At 44.7% G+C, this 22,629-nt stretch overlaps 1 protein-coding gene across 4 annotated transcripts in view; it reads right to left on the bottom strand.

Moving 5' to 3' along the window:
* Positions 1–2,880: 2,880 nt before the first annotated feature.
* Positions 2,881–22,629, bottom strand: part of CASKIN1 (CASK interacting protein 1) — a 231,293-nt gene continuing 211,544 nt past the window's right edge. For all 4 annotated transcript variants that reach the window (XM_083153046.1, XM_083153047.1, XM_083153048.1 and 1 more), the window contains 6 exons: positions 20,791–20,901; positions 20,473–20,574; positions 18,103–18,241; positions 13,058–15,106; positions 7,886–8,270; positions 2,881–6,130 (listed from right to left, as the gene is read on the bottom strand). In XM_083153046.1, coding sequence (XP_083009172.1) covers positions 6,034–6,130; positions 7,886–8,270; positions 13,058–15,106; positions 18,103–18,241; positions 20,473–20,574; positions 20,791–20,901 — 2,883 coding nt within the window. In that variant the 3' untranslated portion in view covers positions 2,881–6,033. The remainder of the gene's footprint in view (positions 6,131–7,885; positions 8,271–13,057; positions 15,107–18,102; positions 18,242–20,472; positions 20,575–20,790; positions 20,902–22,629) is intronic.

The following is a 22,629-nucleotide window of genomic DNA, read 5'->3' as shown; positions in this document are numbered from 1 at the left end:
TGCCTGTCACCGGCTTTCTCCGTAGCTTCTGTAGCTCTGTCCGAGTGCTACAGAGGCTGAGAGCACGATTGGCTGAGCTACAGTATGCGTCTCCATGGAGACGCATAGCTCAGTCCTGATTGGCTGAGCTATGCGTCTCCATGGAGACGCATACTGTAGCTCAGCCAATCGCGCTCTCAGCCTCTGTAGCACTCGGACAGAGCTACAGAAGCTACGGAGAAAGCCGGTGACAGGCAACGGAGAAAGCCGGTTCTCCCCGCTGCCTGTCAGTGCGGGGGGAGCCGGCTGTGAAGCAGCCAGACCAGCGCTGGATCCAGGAATGGTAAGTATGCTGGTGTAAAATTGAGGTGTGTGTGTGTAATAAACTTGTACTTCTCTGTGTGTGTGTTTTTTATAAACATTCTTTTTACAGGTGGACTACAAGTCCCAGCGGGCCCATTAATGCCCTGCATGCTGGGACTTGTGGTTCTCCAAGTCCCAGCATGCGGGGGAGGTCTGCTGGCACTTGTAGTTCGCCGGTAAAAAGCAATGTAATGATATGTATGATGGATTTAACCCTATCAGGCCGGCGTCCACTGGCCACGGACGCCGGTGACAGCCCCGGGCTTCAGCCCTGGACGGGTGAAGCCTGGGGGGGGGGACCCCTTTATTGGGGGGGTCCCCACTCCTCCAGGTACCCCGCCCAAGGCTGACCAGCCACGGTGCTCATGTTTTGGCCGGGGGACCTTGTATAAAAAGTGTCCCCCGGCTGTGGCATGACACCGCGGGCTGTTGGAGCCCGGTGCTGGTTTCAAAATACGGGGGACCCCCAGATTTTTTGTCCCCCGTATTTTTGGAACCAGGACCGGTCCAAGAGTCCGGGGCTGGTTTCAGAAATACGGGGGACCCCTATGCTTTTTGTCCCCCCGTATTTTTGGAACCAGGTCCGGCTCAATGAGCCCGGGGCTGGTTATGCTTAGGAGGGGGGACCCCACGCCGTTTTTTTTTTTATAAAAACACTTTTACACATTTTTATTAACAGAACCATGCACAGATCTCAATGATCTGTGCATGGTTCTGTCAAATTCGCCTGTCAGAACCTGGTCTATTTTTTTTGTGATTTTTGGTAACATTGACCAAAAATCGCACCCTATTACATTTGCGAGTTGTATACTTTATAATGGGAAAACATCTGGATGCGAATTGAAATGTGACTAAAAATTGCACTTCTAAAAGTGCGATTTCGCGGTAAAAAGTGCGATTTTTTACCGCGATTTTCAACCTATTAAATGTGCGATTTTCGGAAAATGTGCGATTTCGGCCGTTTTTGACCAAAAATCGCACATGTCTAAAAAATCACACCCTATTACATTTCGCCCATGGTTTCTGCACAAGTGCTTTTTTTAACACACAAAACTCACCTTGTCCGTCTTATTCATGTGTTATAAATATTTCAGTTTTAACATAAAAATTAAAAGTTACGATTAATCACATTCTCAATACAACCAAGTGTTTGATTGCTAAAAACTGGAAAAGCCCTAAACCCCCGTCCAAAACCGCCCTAATTAATGCCATTTGGTCCACTTACAAGGTGGAGAAGATTTCTGCATTCCTACATGACTCCATGCCTTCTTTTATCAAAACCTGGTCTCCATGGACAACCCACTTCCAAACTGAGGCCCCGTTGACATTTGTGTAATATACTGATTTATCTTCCCTGGATGCTTTGTTTGAGGTTGCGGCTTCTCCCCCCCCCCTCCCCCTCCCCCTCCCTTGTTCCTCTCCTCTGAGGTCTGATCACTTTCTTTCTCTTCTCGCTCACTTCCCCTCTCATTACTTCTGTATCTATTCCCCCTCTTCCCTCCTCCTGCTTCCTCTACCACTTCCATTTCCAACATGGCTTATTCCCTTTCCCTTCCTCCCCTGAACATCCTTTTGGTTTTCAGACGCGATGAGGTCTATTTCGCTTATTATAGATTTGTATTCCCTCAGACCTCTTTCAAATAACAAACCGCACTCAGAGTCATTTAACAATATTTCTGCTTTAATGGTTTGTATTGTTTTTGAAAATGTGCCTTGAAAAACTTATAATAAATAAAAAAAATTCTCAAAAAAAAATAAAAATTAAAAGTTACATTTAATGTATATTTTTTCTTCATGTTACATCTGCCCCACCTGCAGTGCACATGGTTTTGTCCATTTTGAGAACAAATTTGTACTGCGATCAGATCTGAATAAGGGCCATAGTCAAGATTGGCCTGTATTACGTTGTCTGTGGCGGAGTGCCGTCCAATTGTGTTTTGCGATCTGTGCCTATGTGGATGCAAAGGCACCTAGATTAGTTGTCCCTGTATTTTTGTTTTCTGGACATTTCTTTTGCAGAACTGTCCTGAATTGTGCACTTAACCCTTTCAGTGCCAACATCTCTGTGAGAGATGGGCAAAATATCCTCTAAAAATGCCAGCGTTGCTCACATTGGTTATATAATTTCAAATAAAAAAATTTTGGTACTTGTTTAGTTTCACGGTGGCACTTCCCAGCAGATCACATTGTATGCAAATCGTATGCAAATATCAAATGCGATTTGCATACGATTTGATCCACAATGCGATTCAGCACACCCCCACTATCCACGTCAGCCCTTGCGCGGCACACTGCGCTCGCTACGCTTCGGGCTGACGTGGATAGTGGGGGGTGTGTGTGTGTGTGTGTGTTAAATCGCATTGCAGATCGAATCGTATGCAAATCATATGAAAATATTGCATACAATTTACATATGATCTGCTGGGAAGTGCCGCCGTGAAACTAAACAAGTACCAAAATGTTAATTTAAGGGGTTAAAGCAGGGGAGCCTATATGTTTATGCATATGCTGCAATATAAATTCACACACAAACCGAAATAAAAAGTCATTAACAAAAACAATTTTTATTTTATCAGACATAATCGATACAGCGTCACAGATCACAAATAAAATGCAATAATCATTAATCGTAAAAGCACAGCACTGCGGGGAAAGCACCAAGATGCATAGCTGTCACAGAACGGGTATACAGTACAGATTTTTCTTCCATAACTTAATCATAAAAATATATATATATTATATATATATGTTATATATGTATCAATCATGTAGACCTTTTCATTTATAATTTATCTTGTTGCCATTCTATTTAATACATCTCTTTAAACTGTTTTATGTATTTTTATTTATTTACTTAATATGTCATTTATAATTGTAGAATTTTAGAAGGGGTGGCAATTGTTCCATCAGTGAAAAGGTTCTTGTGGTACCATCTGCGCCTGATAACGATAACACTAACAGAAGCACCAGAGGATAAACAGGTTTGAAATGATTAGAATTAACATGCCGGCCCAGTCCAACTAACGACAAAACCACCAAGAAAACTCACCCCCACCCCATGCCCGCCCTCCCATCCCCACTCACAATTCTCAGCACACAAGACACACAAAGCACAGACCGAATGCTGTAGGAAGTGTTACGCCAACTGGCAGCGGGCAGCCTTTCTGGGTGCCTCTAAATCTTTTGCCCTGTCCCTAAGGCATGGTACAGCCAACCATTTACATTTCATATTCAAGGGGAAAAAAACTGAAAAGTAAACAAACTTAAAACATAAATTGTCCAGTTGTTCAGTCAGAAACATTAAAATAAAAACTTTGGCTCGCAATGTGCCTCAAGCGTCAGTGATATCACTACATCCTTCTGAATTAGTAGGCAGGTTTTTTTTTTTTTATGACACTTGGTTCCACCCCAAAATGGCCGCCTCCACTGTGCGTACCTGATGAATGCACTGCAAATAAAAGACCGGGAAACCTGGCTCACAATGTTGTTCTCGTTTAGAGAATGTTTGGGAGCGGAGTTGACTGAATAGCTAAAGTAACAAAAATTGGCATTTGGTGCTACAAAGGCTCTTTAATAAAATCGGAATTTGCTAAGCAGGGATGCAATTTTTTTTTGGCCACTTCATTTGTACAAACGGTTTGGTATACGGCAGTAACCTAATACATACATATATAATATACACATATAGGCTACCCTGCCGCATCTTTCTTTAAGACAAATACTCCAAGCCATGTTCATTTCTATTAAGCTAAACGACGGAGCGTTATGTGCAGACTCTCTCTGTGCTGGTAACAGCTGGCCTGTATCAGACAACCAGAGTTGTCATTGCCCCTCCCATTGTAAAAAAAAAAACATGAAAAGGGTGACAAGTTGGAAAAGCCAATCTTTCGGAGGCTTGCTGCATCCTCCTCCCCATTATCCACTATGTCCGAGGTTAATGGGCCAGTGTAGTTTGTGACTGATGATTATTAAACCAACCGTCTTCAAGCCAAAATGTTGACAATAGCGTTTTCTGCAACTCTTTAAAACACTCATTCTCCCCCAACTCACAAATTAAATAACACTAGAAGAAGCACGTCCTTCATAACCTAACTGGGATCACTAGAAGATGATTGAAGTAATGACATCATTTGTTCTTAGACAAAGAGCTCCCTTATGTTTATGTGAACCGTTCCGTCACCTTCAGTCCTAGAAGGAACCCAGTGCGTATTATGAACTGCACCTCGACCCTTCCCAGCAATAATATTATACGGAGGCAAGGCACAACCTATACAGTTAAAATAATAAATAATAATGAACCAAAATAAAAAAAAAAAGTATAAAAACATTAAAGAGCGCCTTAAATATCATACATTTGTGCTATTTCTCTTAATTCATATAGATTCTGCCCAAAGTCTTTCCATATTTAGAAGTTTGGGATGGCATTCATGTTGATCCATATTTTTGGAGTTTTTCGGACAGCCACACAAAGACCATTTATCGTAAAAAATATATTTTAGATTTGAATGAAGCCTCCCGCCAACTAGGGGGTTTGTTATCCTGAATTCTAAATTCTGTGCTTTCCAACTGTTCTCAATACCTCAGGATGTTGGCAGAGATTTAGATGAGACCTTTAAAGTTTGTTTATATCACCGTTCATCGAAGTCCAAGTTGGGTTGTCGGGTACTATAATAGCTTTAACGTGTAAAAATAGAACAGTTGCTCCAACGATACTCCTCCTGAACCTATCGGAGACACCATGATTATAATTCTCATCCTAGCTATTTATAGTGTTGTATAGATGTGGAGTTACGCCTCCCAGGAACCAGAAGACAACAGAGAAACGTCATAGGGGGTTATATTTAGGTTCCGGAAGAGTGAGATTCCTGTGCTCGGTAAGGAAGATGACTGAGATGCTTGGGTATAGATTGGTAAGCGAGCGAGAGGCTCGGTTATCTGATTGGTGGGATATTGCAATGTTCTGAGTGTTTCGTACTCAAACAAATTTTCCAAGGGTGTGTCAGCCACCTGGCGGAGATACTGTTCGGTCTCGGTGCACTAACATCAAGGTGGATTGTGTCCGGAATCTGGGAATATTCATCTTCATCTTATTTTGAAATAGAATCATCTCACTATATGACGGCCATCCATTTTCATTAACAAGATACTGATGGGTAAGAGTTTTCATATCCATGTCGTACATGAATGGTAACGGCAATCTTAACAAGACATAAACAAGAAATACAAAATGGGAAGAATTCAGCATAAGTTATGGGTCTGACGTCAAGTTGTAGGATGCGTGCTGCTCCGCTGCTGGACATGATCTGTTCTCCCAGAGTGCTGAACATCAGCACTGCGCTGTCTAACAACACATCGTGGTCATCTCAATCCAGGCTATGACTGGGCTCTGCACTGCAATGCATTCTGGAACTTGTCTTGATGCCGGGACTGCCAAAGCCAGTAGCCGATTCCACCTCCCAGCTGTGCGAGGCCTCCTCCCAACTGCCGCTAAATGATTGAGCACAACCCTGAGGTATTTGGCATTGCTTCTTTGTGCTAAGGTTAGACATGGGTGATCCGAGACCAGGAGACAGATATCGGAAGAGTCCTAGGAGGAGGCAGATGGTCTGTACATGACCCAGCGAGGGGAGCATAGGCAGGAAGCAGCCCGTATGACTTTGCCTTGAGGAGACCACCGCGTACACTGCATCCTCATTCCAACATGGCATCCAGCTGGTCTGCAAGGTCGTCGAACATGCTGCCTATGTCATCTAGAATACTGACTGTACTTTTTTCCTCCAGGGCCGAGCTGTTCCAGAAGAGAAAGGTCAAATATAAATCAATACAAATCAATACATACAGTCAAAATGGTAAAATGCCGTCAGGTTACAGTATGTTGTGTCGACATTCATAATTCATTATGTTGACTTGAGAAAGTCAACATAATTCTATGTAAAGCATATCAACGATGACAAAATATCAACATGGTCACAATGTCAATAGTGGCTTTTTCAGTGAAGCATAACCCTAACTCCTAAACCTGACCCTAATGTCGACATTTCCACTATGTTGAAGTTTCATATGCCGTCATTTGGCCATGTCGATATTTTGCAGATAACAACATTTTTATATATTATATAATGATGAGATAGTAACCATACCTACTGCCAGACTTAAACTGCCCACTCAGATTACACTGGGAGCCCCTGATGAGCCACAAGTGGGCATAGCACCTGGCTGATACAATAAATAAATTAGGAAGGTGACATTAATAGTAATTCTTTATTTAAGGGCTTAAAGCATTTTCCATATTTTCAGAGGGCGAGGCAGCCATCTTGGATGCGTTCTGCCCTGCCCTATATTAGTTTACAATCTTAAGTCCCTGCCACAGACAACCAACACAACAAGTGGGGTCAGTTTTTATAGAAGCCAATTAACCTACCAGTATGTGTTTGGACTCTGGCTGGAAAAAAAGGGCCTGATTCTGGTTCACTTACAAAAGCAAATTCTCTCTCTAATGGACAAAACCATGTACACTACAGGGGCGACATATGTAACATGTGCAGATAGAGTTAGATTTGGGTGGGGTGTGTTCAAACTGATATCTATATTGTAGTGATAAAATAATGCAGCCAGTATTTACCATGCACAGAAACAAAAATCGAACTCTCTCTGCACATGTTACATCTGCCCCACCTGCAGTGCAGCATGGTTTTGTGCATTACAGAGAGAATTTGCTTTTGCGAGTGAACCAGAATCTGGACCAAAAGCACCTGGAGGAAATACAAGCGATATTGGTGAGTACATACAAACTCCACACTAATAGGGCTTTGGAGGTAATGGAATTCAAGGGTAACCAATTTGAAACTGCACTGCTGACCTTATGTCAAACAGTTTCTAACCACACACCACATACCCAGATGTGAGGACATGGCCGGCAGCAGGATTCCAGGGGGAGCTGTATTTTGTTCGCTTTTATTGCTTCATTTTATGCATACAAAAATGCATATTCACTTACAGGGTAAATAATATTTTTCTTCTCTACACGTGACTGAGAGAGGGCCATACTAATGGGTCGGAAAAGTAAAGTAGATGGCCTGGCTACCATTTCAGCTGGACAATTACTGAGCCCACGGCCTGATTCAGACGCTTACTTGGAAGCAGCAGCGATGCTCAGATATGGTAATGCAGCAGGAGGCGTAGGTACAGGTAGACATCTCCCTGCATGCATTTGTGATCCAGTGCTGCTTCCTCCGGTGCAGCATCGGATCACCTGCGACACCATTGTCTGGCTGCGTGACACGTGGGGGTTATTTACTAAGATGGGATTTCTATTGCAGATGCAATGTTGCCCATAGCAACAAATCAGAATCTATTTTTTTTAGCACCTTCTAGAATATAATAAATATAAACTGATTGGTTGCCCATAACAACATCCCATTTTCAATATAACCGTCCATCGCTACTTTGCAACATGTAATGCAACAGCAATGGGATCAGGCCCAGTATTTGTGCATAGATTTCCTGCTTCCTAATGCTGTCTATACAATATACAGCCACTCACTCTTTCTGTGCATCCTCCTGTTTAATCTTTTCCTCCACCGCTTGCAGCGCTGCAGCTAGTGATGCACTGGTCTCTTCCAACTTCTGCTGCGCAGCCTCACTGCTCCCTCCTTCCACGGAAGAGCTGGTGATGGACAGTCTTGGGGGTTTTACGGGAACCTGTAGAGGATGACCCGGAGTCAGGGGCTTAGCAGGGCTGGAGCACAGAGATGGGGGGGTGCTGGAAGGTTTGATGTTGTTCGGTTGTTTGATGGGAGAAGGGGCCGGAGTAGAACTTGCACTAGAGGACTGGATGATCGCATGGGGTTTGGTGGGTTTGGGAGCGGTAGGGGGAGGAGTGGGTTTGGGGGAGACAGGAGGAGGTGTCCCCATTACCTTCTTTACTTCTGCAAGACAAGTAAGAGATGTAAGTTACAGATTCTCAATGATGTACACATAAAGCAAAACACATCTACTACAAGTTCATTAGCTTTCTATAATAGGTTATAAGACTCGTTAAGTGAAAAATAAATGAGCTCGAGATCAGACGGAAGTGCGTACAGTATGTCTCCCTCAGCCCTACAATGGCAGTGGCTGCCAAATGCAAAACATATTATAATGTCACAATGTGCAATCTCAGTACCTAACCTATGTCAGCAGGGTCTCGTCTAATGAGCCTGATTTACACAGCAGTCTTTATGGCATAAAGACATACAGCCGACGCAGATGACTAATGTGAGAACTGGGAAAATGAAGGGCGCGCTTAGCTAAGTGCAGGCTGCAGCCAAATGTTTTACGGACACATTGGGGGAAATGTAATAGGGTGAGAGATTCAGGAAGAAATCTCCCGGTTTTTAAAGCGGCAATCATTTACACAGTAAAACCAGTTTGATTTGGAAGTGTAGATGATTGCCGCTTTAAAAAAATGGGAGATTTCTTACCAAATCTCTCACTTTCGTCTCACTCTAAAGCCTTCTACTTGGCTAAATGTGTATAACGTGTGTGTGTGTGTGTGTGTGTGTGTGTGTGTGTGTGAGGAGGGGGAATTCAGACCTGCCTGCTAGGCTGCGTATATTCACAGACCTGCCTGAATCTGTTAAATTTGTTATTATTTCTTTGTTACTATATCTGGGGAATAGTAACTGTATCAGACAGAATACCATGAAGCTGTGTATTATTCAGACATCTTGCTATCAGATATTTGAGCAATTGTTAAACCATTGAAGTGATTCATATCTATATTCTGTAATCCATATTTGGATACAGTAAATAATTATTCAGCACACAGCACCTCTAATGTTCAATAATGTTTATATGACCATCTATTGCTTTAGTGTCATGCCAATTGGTTATAATTAGTATGTATCAAGATATTTCAATTTGTATTGGAGAAAATCTATATCAGTCTGCAGCTGCGGGACCGCAAGTCTGTATCCTCTGCAAGATAAGTGCAAGTGGTAAGGGAGGAGAAGTGATAAAGTGCCGGTACTTTATCACCGGCCAATCAGCTCCTGACTGTTACAGGCTGAGTTTAAAAATGGACAGTTAGGAATAAGGCACTTTATCACTTCTTCTCCCTTATCGCTGCTTCATACATCTACCCCTTAAGTCACTTAACTATGGAAAACATAGAAGCATCGTTTGTGTAATTTTAGGTAATGGTAAGGGCAGATAGAAAAGTGTATTGTACCTCCCACACATAATAACCAGTGACCATTTATTCCCACCAAGCCCTTCTATGGGGTATGGAGCAACTTCACTTAAATTAGGGATGGCCATCAACCATCGATGATTTGAAAGCATCGATGGTTTATGGCCGATGTTGAATACTTGTGCCTTTGATGTTGGGGTACCAGATGGTTTCCCTACATTGATGGCACAGGAGAACCGATGTTTCTTTTTTTACCCACGGTGCAGGGAAACGTTTTTATTGGCCCACGAGCCATTCAGTCAAGTAAGTTATCTTAATTAATATAGCGCACTTTCGCCATCAGGACTCAAGGCACTTATAATGGATGATCATTGATAATAAAACTATCGATGGTTATCCATCACATAGTTTCTGACTATGAATGGCTGGTTGCAGTTTCAACATTGATGGCAACTAGAGATGGCCTTCCCTTACTTAAGTAATGCTGTGTACACACGGGGGAGATATATTGCTCAGCCATATATTGCTGAGCAATATATGGCTGAGCTATATATTGCTCAGTTTCTACTTTACATCAGCGACCAGAGATGGTCGCTGATGAAAAAGAAACTGCCGGGGGGAGCCCGGCAGTGGTAATCAGCTGGTCGCAGGAGCATGTTCCTGCGACCAGCGATCACCACAGGGGCAAAAACGGGAGCGCGCACCCGGCGATATATATCGCCGGTGCATACTCCCATTGCGGGCAATATGGTCGCTCAGCGACCATATTTCCCGCGATTTTGCACAAAATCGCCCCTGTGGGTACGCACCTTAACCGTTTACTTGGCCACGCCAATAAGTACTTGGTAAGCTATTCACAGCATGCACTGTCACTTTCATCCACTAGAGGTCGCCCAGGACTTGGTTTACCCACAATACACTTTCTGTTACTGTATTATTTTTCCCCAGTGTTAGCCAGTAATGCTGCTGCTCATTATCTGAGAGGCTTTTTCTGGTAGCTCTCATTGGATCTTATTCTGGTTCGCAGCGTTGCTTGTGATTTTAACGCCACTCATCCAGCTGCCTGCTCCCCCTCTCTCACTGAATTCAGACACACAGCTGCGAATGGATGTTTTGCATAAACATCCATTCCAGGGTTGCCGACTTTTTCTGTCTCCTCTCCGGGAGAAGCCCGGAGAGAAGACTTCCAGCTGCAGTTCAGGGGGCGGGGCTTGAGCTTTACATCATTAAGCCCCGCCCCCAGGATGGTAAAACCCCCAATTCACGGATCTCCGTGGAGGGGCGGGGCTAAAATGATGCGATTTTAGCCCTGCCCCCTCCTCTGAGACCCGCGGATTGACGGATTTCAATCCAAAGGTATGGGAAAGACACCGCAATCGGGGGGTGGCGTGGGGGTCCCCCGGAATCCGGGAGGGTTGCCCACCTTTCCGGGGGGCCGGGAGGAGGACCCGATTTTCGGGATGCGGTGGAGCCCTCAAAGAATTATGATAGGTACTGTAACAATCAATTATGTTTACAGTTAATAATATCATAAAAAATAAATTTGAAATAAATTTGATCAATTGGGTATCACAAAATATAAATTCATTTAATTATCACATCAAATAAGAATAATAAAAAATACAATTAATAAAGATGCACATAAAATTTTACATAAAACATAATTATATTGCACTTCAGAGAGATGTTCGAAGGCATACAGTAAACCACTTGTCTATATTGAAAATTATTAAGAGCAATGGATACTTAAGTGAGTCCCGCTTGTTCCAAGATGGTGCTCCCCTCTTGTTAGGGTTTGTAGTCCCCAGGTATGAAGATGGAAGGGTGGGGGGGGGGGGGGGGGGCTGGGGATGGGAAGGGAGATCCAGATTCAGCTTGTACTTGTGGGTGTCCAATTGTTCCTGCTGGAGACCTTGATCTTTGCTTCCACTGGTGGGCAAGATGGAAATACCTCACTTCACGGATAGAAGGCTCCAGAAATTAGCAGGTGGTTAGTTACCCAATTTGTACATCCAGTTTGGGGGTGCCGGCAGGAATAGTGATGAGTCCGTGGGGGGGAAGGGGGGGGGGGGCGCAAGAGGAGTAGCTGGTTCAAGGGGGATAGGTGATAGTACAACGAAACGCGTCAGGTTAACCCTTGTCTGGACTTTGGATACTAAGACAACTTTCTCAAAGGTAAGTATCCATTGCTCTTAATAATTTTCAATATAGACAAGTGGTTTACTGTATGCCTTATAACATCTCTCTGAAGTGCAATATAATTATGTTTTATGTAAAATTTTATGCGCATCTTTATTAATTGTATTTTTTAATATTCTTATTTGATGTGATAATTAAATGAATTTATATTTTGTGATACCCAATTGATCAAATTTATTTCAAATTTATTTTTTATGATATTTTCAATTGTAAACATAATTGATTGTTACAGTACCTATAATAATTCTTTGAGCGCTCCACACCCCCCCATCTCTGCCTCCTCCTGCCTCTCCCTGTCATCCTCTGCCTCCTCCTGCCTCTCCCTGTCACCCTCTGCCTCTCCCTGTCACCCTTTGCCTCTCCCTGTCACCATCTGCCTCTCCCTGTCCACCTCTGCCTCCTCCTGCCGCTCCCTGTCAGACTCTGCCTCTCACCCTCTGCCTCTCTCTGTCATCCTCTGCTTCGTCCTGCCTCTCCCTGTCAACCTCTGCCTCCTCCTGCCTCTCCCTGTCATCCTCTGCCTCTCCCTGTCACCCAGTGCTGTGTTGCATATTGTGAATTTGGCTGGAGTGGAGGAGTGGGATCCAAGTTATATTTCTGCACCTGAGCTCACAGTCACAACCCACGTTCTGCCACTGACTGGACTTCCCTCCTAATTTATGATTGCCATCACATGTTAATCAATAAGAAAGGTGTTTCAACACAGGTGATGGCAATCATACAATAGGAGGAGGGTCCAGGAAGTATTCTGTCCATCCTGGAGATCGTCATGTTGGGACGTATGCATTCCTATGCTTTTAGTTGGAGTATCTGTGAGAGACCAGCGATGCTCATTCATACATGGTAGGAATGGGCACTGATACAAAAACCTGTTAAGCCCCATACACACTAAACTATATTGTTCACAATATCGCTCAGAAACGGCTTTCTTATTGATATTGTGAACAATATTGCCTAATGAGTACACTCAATATCGTTAACGATGCGTGCTCCTATGCATCGTTAAAGACCCCGAACATATTCAGATGAGGGAGACCTGGTTAACGATACTGTATGCACTTGCTGGTGCTGACACCCCGCCAGGTCCCCGCTGCCAATCTCATTGTTGGCGGGGACTCGTTTACCTCCATACCTCCTATCTCTACTTCTCTGATATATAAAGATGTGTAAAGTTGCTGCGCAGTATTCCCTTAGCTCTGTATGACTTTTACTGTAATATAATAGGTTTATGTCCACCACAGAATGTGATTTATATACAAGGATAAAGCTGTAGACATGTGTGACTAAATGCAGTCATAAGATAAAATCACAAGCATAATAGTTAGAATACAGGTTTCCTCCTACCTCCTCCAGAACCCGGGACGTGGACCTTCTTTGTGGGTGTTGAGGGCGTGGGACTCCTTCTGGAAGGCTGTATAATGGTAGGCTTTGGTGAGACAGGAGGTTTAATGCTGCGTTCTGGTGTATGTGCTATGTGTTCTGTGCTGTCCTGCCGCCCTGATCCTACCATCTCGGAAACAGGGCGGCGCTTAACTGTGCCCATTCCATTCTGGTACACAACCAAAGGCTCTGCCCCTCCGCCCCCACCATCCTTGTCTCGGGACTTCGGCCTGCGTTTGACTGTGTCCGATTCTGTGAGCAAGAACTTCACATCTGCGGAATGCTGGCCCTGTCTGGCTTTCACCCTACGCTTCAGCGTCACACTGGACTCAATAGAGGACAAGTCTGGGTGTTTGAGAGATTCAGACACTGGCGAGTCTCCCTGATCAGTCCTCGATGGTCGTGGACGGTGTTTAACAGTCTGCTTGCGTTCTTCTGCAAAGGGTATGACATCCGAAGGACTGCGGGGGGAGTCAGGCGGCCTTGATGCCTCTTGTCGTTCTCTTCGAGCTGCAGACACTAGTCCAGTCACTGGTCCACTGATGGTTCTCCGGCGGTTAACAACCTCTCCATCCAACCCAATAGCTTCACGGTGCTTTACACCGGCCACAGTACCAGGAAGTCGGTGAAGTTCAGGACTAGCGGGTTGGGGTAGGAGATGAACACAATAGCCATCAGATCCTCTAGGTCTCTGCCCAGTTAGGGCCCTTGGCCCCCCACCAATAGATGACAGTTCTAGCATAGCAGCTATACTCTTTACACTGCCAGCACTTCCAGTGTCTACCACACCCCCAAAGTCACTGGCTCTCCGTTGTTCCCGATAGCCCTCCCCACCAGCATCATCGGCCGACAATCCATCACCAAGGTTGGTCCCAGATATGGCAGAGCTAGAGCGCTTAGGTGGTGGTGGAGGGGGGCCCTTTTTCCTGGGGCGCACTGCAAAAGACTGACTGCGATTTACATTTTTGTCTCCCCCAGACTGCGCTCTTACAGAGTGGCTTCGACCCACCCTTCTCTGTCCTGTACCATAGGGACCCCCATCAATAACCAACAGCTCCTCTCTCTCTCCATCAGAGCCAGCATAACGATTCAAGCTATGTGCCCGTTTCTTGGGCCGGCCTTGGCCCCCCCGCTCTCCCTCCTCTGCATCTTCATCATCCTCTTCTCCATCACTACCTGGGGGTGGAAGGCATAGCACGGGAACAGATACTGGCAACACAGGCATTGTCTGTGTCATGTGACCAGGCACTCCTTCACCTTCAATCGGTTGTGGAAGAACATAAGCAAATCCTCTGTGTGTGGGAGACTGAGGCATAGAGCGTGGAGACATGGGTCGGTCTGAAGGTGGAAGAAGCTGAGGAGTTGGCTTCACTTTGGCAGTAGCTTGTGGTGTATTAACAGATTGTGGTGACGAGGGCGTTCCCTTAGTTGGGGTTTGTGGAGGGGTATAGCTCTGTCCTCCGGAAGGCGGAAAAGACTGTCGTGGTTTTCCTGGAACAGGTGGGACACTGGCCCTCTTTATCGAGTGTCCTTGCTTGAGAGGCCTGGATTCCCGAACCACTTCCTCTCTTTTCCCTTCGTCTGTTAAGTATTCCTGGCTCTTAGACATGGCGGTGCTAGGTCCCTTGCTACCATCTCCCAAGAGTTCCTGGGAGCTGCTGATGTGCCTAGCTCGACCACTCAGGCTGCTTTCATGGTGTAATCTTGCCCCAGTGGATCCCCTGTAAGGACCTTCCCTGTGGTGTGGCACATGGTTAATCTGCTTATCAGAAGCCTCTGGAGTATCCCCAGTCATAGCCACCTGCAACTCATCGCTCAGCTCAATGTCCTGAAAGGTCTTCAGTTTAGGGGACTGGCACTCTGCACTGTCAGGTGGAGGAGACTCAACGGACATTGGATCCAAGTTCTTCTGGGGCGGCCTTCTTCTCATGCTGCCAGAATCAAACTTACCGTACTCTGCCCTCTGGAGCTCAGCTAGCTTCTTCACAGCCAACATTAACTTTTTCTGGTGACCTTAAATTAAGAAAATGGAAAGTGTGTGAGAAAAGGTTTTGGAAGAATTAAGTGTTGCAGGAGAGAGAAAATACAGTAATGCTTACATATAGGAAGCGACAGTGGACAGTACTGGACAGTGTGTGTGTGTGATGTTTAATAATTATCCAATTGTAGAATACATCTAATGCAGCAATCATACAAAGTTATGGAGGCCCCCCGCCGCACAACGAATCCCCTTGGAAGCATGCGAATGGATGGGTGCACATTTCAGAGTACTGCCGAAAAATAATTCGGTGGTCACTGACCATCGAATGGTTTTTAGGCGTTCACAAATAAAAGTTAGTCTGGACTGTGTTTTATTTGCCTTGGAAATGTCTGAGAACGGGGCGGCAGCTGATGTCATATGACATGTCATGTGTCGTGTGTCATGTGACGTCGGCTGCCGTCCCATGCAGGCTTGGACTTGCATAGGGATGCCCAACATTTTTCTGGGTGCGCCCAGCATTTTTCTGGGCACTTTTAGGAAACGCTGGGCCTCCCCATGCGCCTGCCATCGGCCCAACCTCTACTCGCCCCGATCTGTGATAGACGCCGAAGATGTTCTCACAGCAGCCCTGCACATGCCTATATTCACCAATACGCATGTGCAGAGCAGCACCATCAATCTGAGGACCTATATACACAAAAAAAAGAGAGTCAACCAGAATCAGGCCCCTGATGCAGAGGGAGATGGAGCGACCCACAGCTTTGCATCCCTACATTCCAGTGTGTAATATCAGGACAAAATAAGCCCTACCTTGATACGCCCAAATATGCCCACTTTGGGATGAAGTGCACCTATTTTCCTGTAAGCCCTGTTATTCCACAGACATTGGGACAGTTGGTAAGTACGCTCAATGCAACCAATCACAGTCAATTCATTTTTTTAAGGAGCTTTTTATTACTGTATCTTTTCTTACAATTCTCTATCTCCTGTCTTATTCATATGATCCATGTTTTGAAGTGGGCAGGTATAGATCAGCCAGTTATTGGATAGTCCGCAGACACAGAGTATTTCAGAACAATTGCGCTAATTTATTATTAGGAAGCAGTGACCTGTCTACTTGACTCACTGCTACCAAGGCAATAACATGAAGTGAGGGGGTGACAAAAGTATTAACACATGGTTGCCTACCTGACCCTCTCCTTCAGGGAGAAAATGCTCTGTTCCTGGACTTCCCTGGTAATGTATGATGGCCAGCACCTGTGGTGACACCTTTCTTATCAATTACCTGGCTCACCACAGGTGCTGGCAATCATACATGACCAGGGAAGTCCAGGAACAGAGCATTTCTCCCTGAAGGAGAGGGTCAGGTAGGCAACCATGCATTAACATGAAGCGAGGGGGTGAAGAGAGGCACAAAACTCCACATACTGAGATTTATATAATGAAAGGAACAGGGTCCTAAACAGCACAGATGACAAGTGATGTGTTAGTGAGGACAGGGCTGCATGTGACAGGGGCAGGGAGGTGATATAAGTAGGGGAATGGAGGTAGCAGGAAATCACAGACAGCGGAAGGAGCAGTTAGTGATTTGATGCAGAGGAGAAACTAGCAATCATGTGGCCACTTAGCAAGATACTGATACCATACCACAGTCTACAGTATTAGTATCCACAAGAATTATTTACCGCTCTGGAGGCATCCACTCTGCTAAGCTGATGAGCAAAACAGTGACTCTAGGAAGATTAGGAAATGCGTGAAATTATGTTCATTCAGCCAACATGTATTCGTACAGTTTGGGATTTATAAACCTTTGGGTGGTTTCTATGGGATACTGTCCCTTTTTGACTGTACAGACAGGAAGCCCCATGAAAATCTGCGAGCAAATTGCGAATGGATCGCTATTCGTTATTATCTGCAAATCCATATAAAATTCACTCACTATTGAATGATTTTACCAGTCTGTTCAAATGTGAGAACCTCTGACCCTTCCACAACACTGGGACAGAGGCAGGCTGATCAAGGCCAGTGCTGATGTCACAGACCTTCCCTGAAGCCTGGCCACGCCTGTCATTTTCCTGACACTTCCAGAAAATGGTCGGTTAAAACCCCCAAGCGACAGATCTTGTCCATCAAATTGCTATGGGATTGCGATTAGATATGTCCACTATTTATGTCGCTACTTTGGCTCGCGCATGGGTGCTACGATCCATACGCATTAACAGTAATTCGATAATCAATAGGATTGCGAATTTGCACAACAGTGATCGGGTCTTCCACATGTATGTGATTTTATAATTATTACATTTGCAAATCAAAAGTACTCTATTATATGACCACTGGAGGGCGCTGTGTTATAAGGTTTTGAATTTATATTTTATTTGAGTTTAAAAGATTTTAAAGGAATCCATTTATCAATTAATGTATTTGCAATGCAATATTAGCGCCCAGGATCGCCTTGCAGAATGTGATCATATCAGGTGTAGGTATCACCTGGCACAGGCAGGAAAAGGGGGCTTCCGAAAGGAGCTTGTCCCTTCGATGTGCCATGTGTGGTTCCAAGACCGTTGTGCATGTGCGGTCAGGGTGACCAAAATGCATACTGTACCAGTCATTTCCGGCAGAGGGTTCCTTGGGAAACCTGCTGGAACTGCACCATATGAAGTGCTGCCCATGGGCTAACACTAACGCAATGAAAAGATTGCAGTAGTTGTAGGGGCTAATAGCATTAATGTTTTGCATTGCGTATATGGGTAAATCTGGCAGCATCGCCTCCCCCATAGAAACCTACATTGCAGGGATACAGAATATTTGCAGCTTAGCCCAGAAAAAGGGTGTTTTTGAGGGACATATTCTCTGATAAATGGGCCCCTCAGTGTGGGATTAATATATTCAAATATAACGGGATTTGGTTCCGTTTAAAAAATGACTAACAGACAATTTCTAATGAATATCACTAGGAAAATGAAATGCAGAGTACAATGTATACAATGTAGTCATCCAATAAGTTCCTACTCTGCATTGTCTTTACCCAGTTTGGTGATTCCAATCTCTTGTAGATCTTCCCACGTGATATCTGTGATGAAATCAATGTTCTCATAACCGTTCTCCACCAACACTTTGAAATATTGCCCAAGCCCGATCAATGACAGCCAGAGGGACAGGTTAGCCTGCGGAGAAAGGAGGTTGGGGAAGATGGGAATTACAATCAGTGCAAGACTTTGCAGTTACATACCTCCCAACTTCTGATGAAATGAAATAGGGACACTCGCGCGGCGAAGGGGTCTCCCAACTGCCACCCCCCGCAGCGGGACAATGCCTGCCGCGGGTGGGATAGCGGGACAGGACCCGAAAATCGGGACTGTCCCGCTGTATTCGTGACAGTTGGGAGGTATGCAGTTAGATCAGATTTGTCACTGAACACAATGGGAACCTGATGCAGCCTCCCCTTTGCTTTCAGTGCATGAGAGGGAGCTGTTAGCAACTGTCAACTAATTCATTCGGCATTGTGTGTGCGCCGGGTCCCCGCTGCCACCAATATCGCTGGGGACACATATTGCATAGTGTGTATGCGGTTTTAGGACTAAATCACATTGTGAAAGGGTATGGTATCAAATTTCCAGCAGTCAGCATGTCTCCAAAATCACAATTTACATGTCTATGGCTTCATAGTGTTCTATTAAAAGACTAAAACCACAGGTGGATAAAGACTCTATGGGGCCCTTGACAACATAATGGGCACATTATAAAAATAATAAAAATAATAATAATAAGGTAACAGGTAAGTAAGCCACAAAGAATGTGCTGTTGTATTTTACTCAATGCTCCTGGGGATTAGATGTGACGTATCCCCACGTGACTACACACCATACTTGCCTACTTTAGAAAACTAGATAGATTCAGGGAGATTATTGTTGGCAGTAGAACAGCGCCCCAATAAGGGGGTGTGTCATGCTCCACCCAAGGGGCTTGGTTAATTCCATATATGGGCGTATATGTGCTTAAATGCTTGTTGTGAGTTTTTTCTAGATAACATTAGTAACTATGGGGAAGATTCTCTAAGAATCTCCGCCCCCCTTCGCCTCTCTTCGCAATTATAATTATCACATATATTCTAACATATGCGATAATTATAGCAAAGGACAGCTCTTGTGTTGTGAGCTGTCCTTTGCGGTGAGAGTCGCCGGGTCCCAGCAGATCCCGGCGGCTCCCCTCTCCCTCCCACACCCGGCGCTGCTGCGCCGGGCTCTCCTCCTCCCTGCACCCGGAGAGGATCAGTGCAGGTAGGAGGTCACAGGTACGGGCAGCACAGCTCTGTGCTGCCCGGACACAGGTGAGGGGGCGATGCGGGGCGGCGGGGGTCCGTGCGGGCAGGTGGGGGGTCGTTACAGGGTGGCGGTGGGATGCGGTAGAAGACCATAGGCTTCTATGGGGCATCGCCAGATTTTTCTGGCGATGCCCCACTGCCACGGTAACCCGGCGGGGGATGCTTACAGCATCCTAAAATGCGGTAAAAACCCTGATAACTGGGTTTTTACCACATTTTTAGCTTAGAGAATCTCCCCCTATAAACTTTGGGCAATGTAGCAAGTATTGATAATAACATTGCTGCCTGTAATATTGGATTATTTGTTTGCAAATACTTGCAGTGATAGTTTCTTCTCTCTCAGCACAACATACGTGATAATAAATGTGATGCCTATGTAATAAATTCCAAGCGCAGATCCCAACTGATTGTATATATCTCTGATTTATGGGTTAGTACAGTGGTTCCCAAACTGTGTGCCGTGGCACCCTGGTGTGCCTCAGAGCAGTTGTAGGGGTGCCATGGGTTGGTGGTTAAGACCAATTCAAATTATTTATCAAGAGGCAAAAGCAGGGCTTCCAATAGGGTCACCACCTCATCCCTATAATTCTGGAAACATACTAATTACACAGGTTCTGTGGCTGGCTGACTTCAAGACTCCATTTACCTGATTTTAATCAGCCACAGAACCTGTGTAATTAATATGTGTCCGAAATTAAAGGAATGAGGTAGCTTCCAATCATAAAAAATGAGGACAAACAGAAGTGGATCCTGTCCCTCATCACATAACTGAACCTAAGGATGACATATAAACATAATTTACTTAATTTAATTTTTTTTTTTTAATTACTCAATAAAAAAAAATTTGGCCTAGGGGTGCCACAAATATTTTGGGGATACTAGAGGGCGCCGTGATTCTAAAAAGTTTGGGAAACACTGGGTTAGTAGAAATGAGGGAGATGTCTAGACTCTTCAGGGAGAGAGGGAGATTGCTCCTATTTCAGGGAGTCTCCTGCAGAATGCAGGAGGGGAGGAAACTTTGTGATACACAAGATCATATCTAAGGACCCACTTATTACCACTGGCAATACTCACGGGTTTATACTCCGGAAGCCATTCTCCAATGTTTATGCTATTGATTTCAGAGAAGATCTTTTTCCTGTGCCCGGGTTTGGAAACCCCGATGGCTGTGAGATCCTGATAGAGAACAACAGCATTTTAGGACCATCTATCACTGAAGCAGACACTGGGAAAACATGCAGATGTGCATTAAAATGCATCCCCACTATTGTTCCTGAGTCCTCTTGTAGAAGATCACCATTTTAATTTCATGTTTAAGGAACAAGAATATGTTTGAATAAATCACCTTTGTATCAATGACCAACATTCATGTATCACCCAGACATTTCTCACCTCAGGGGTCATTCTGCTAATGGTTGGTATGTCGTAGCCAGAATTGATGAAGTTGGGAGCATACAGCTGGAGCTGAAACTTGCACAACCACTGGAACACCGCCTCTGCGCTCTACAGGGAGGAAACACATTACTGTATTGTACTGTGACATACATCTATGCATACAGTACATACGCCTCCACGCTCTACAGGGAAGAAACACATTACTGTACTGTATTGTGACATACATCTATGCATACAGTACATACGCCTCCACGCTCTACAGGGAGGAAACACACATTACTGTACTGTATTGTGACATACATCTCTGCATACAGTACATACGCCTCCGCACTCTACAGGGAGGAAACACACATTACTGTGCTGTGACACACATCTATGCATACAGTACATAGCCTTCACGCTCTACAGGGAGGAAACACACATTACTGTACACTGTGACACATATCTATGCATACAGCACATACGCCTCTGCACTCTACAGGGAGGAAACACAAATTACTGTACTGTACTGTGACACACATATATTCATACAGTACATACGCCTCCATGCTCTACAGGGAGGAAACACACATTACTGTACTGTATTGTGACATACATCTATGCATACAGTACATACGCCTCCACGCACTACAGAGAGGAAACACATTCTACTGTACTGTACTGTACTGTGACACACATCTATGCATACAGTACATACCCCTCCATGCTCTACAGGGAGGAAACACACATTACTGTACTGTACTGTGACACACAGCTATGCATACAGTATATACGCCTCTGCGCTCTACAGGGAGGAAACACATTACTGTACTGTACTGTGACATACATCTATGCATACAGTACATATGCCCCTGCGCTCTACAGGGAGGAAACACACATTACTGTACTGTACTGTAACACACATCTATGCATACAGTACATATGCCTCCACGCTCTACAGGGAGGAAACACACATTACTGTACTGTACTGTGACACACAGCTATGCATACAGTATATACGCCTCTGCGCTCTACAGGGAGGAAACACATTACTGTACTGTACTGTGACATACATCTATGCATACAGTACATATGCCCCTGCGCTCTACAGGGAGGAAACACACATTACTGTACTGTACTGTGACACACATCTATGCATACAGTACATATGCCTCCACGCTCTACAGGGAGGAAACACACATTACTGTACTGTATTGTGACATACATCTATGCATACAGTACATACGCCTCTGAACTCTACAGGGAGGAAACACACATTACTGTACACTGTGACACACATCTATGCATACAGTACATAGAATCCACGCCCTACAGGGAGGAAACACACATTACTGTACACTGTGACACATATCTATGCATACAGCACATACGCCTCTGCACTCTACAGGGAGGAAACACAAATTACTGTACTGTACTGTGACACACATATATGCATACAGTACATACACCTCCATGCTCTACAGGGAGGAAACACACATTACTGTACTGTATTGTGACATACATCTATGCATACAGTACATGCGCCTCCACGCTCTACAGGGAGGAAACACACATTACTGTACACTGACACACATCTATTCATACAGTACATATGCCTCTGCGCACTACAGAGAGGAAACACACTCTACTGTACTGTACTGTGACACACATCTATGCATACAGTACATACTCCTCAGCACTCTACAGGGAGGAAACGCACATTACTGTACACTGTGACACACAACTATGCATACAGTACATACGCCTCCATGCTCTACAGGGAGGAAACACACATAACTGTAGTGTGACACACATCTATGCATACAGTACATGTATGCCTCTGCGCTCTACAGGGTT

This window comes from Crinia signifera, chromosome 7 (assembly GCF_055691185.1).
Source record: "Crinia signifera chromosome 7, ASM5569118v1, whole genome shotgun sequence".
Taxonomy (NCBI): domain Eukaryota; kingdom Metazoa; phylum Chordata; class Amphibia; order Anura; family Myobatrachidae; genus Crinia; species Crinia signifera.
This window is presented reverse-complemented; position numbering and strand designations above follow the sequence as displayed.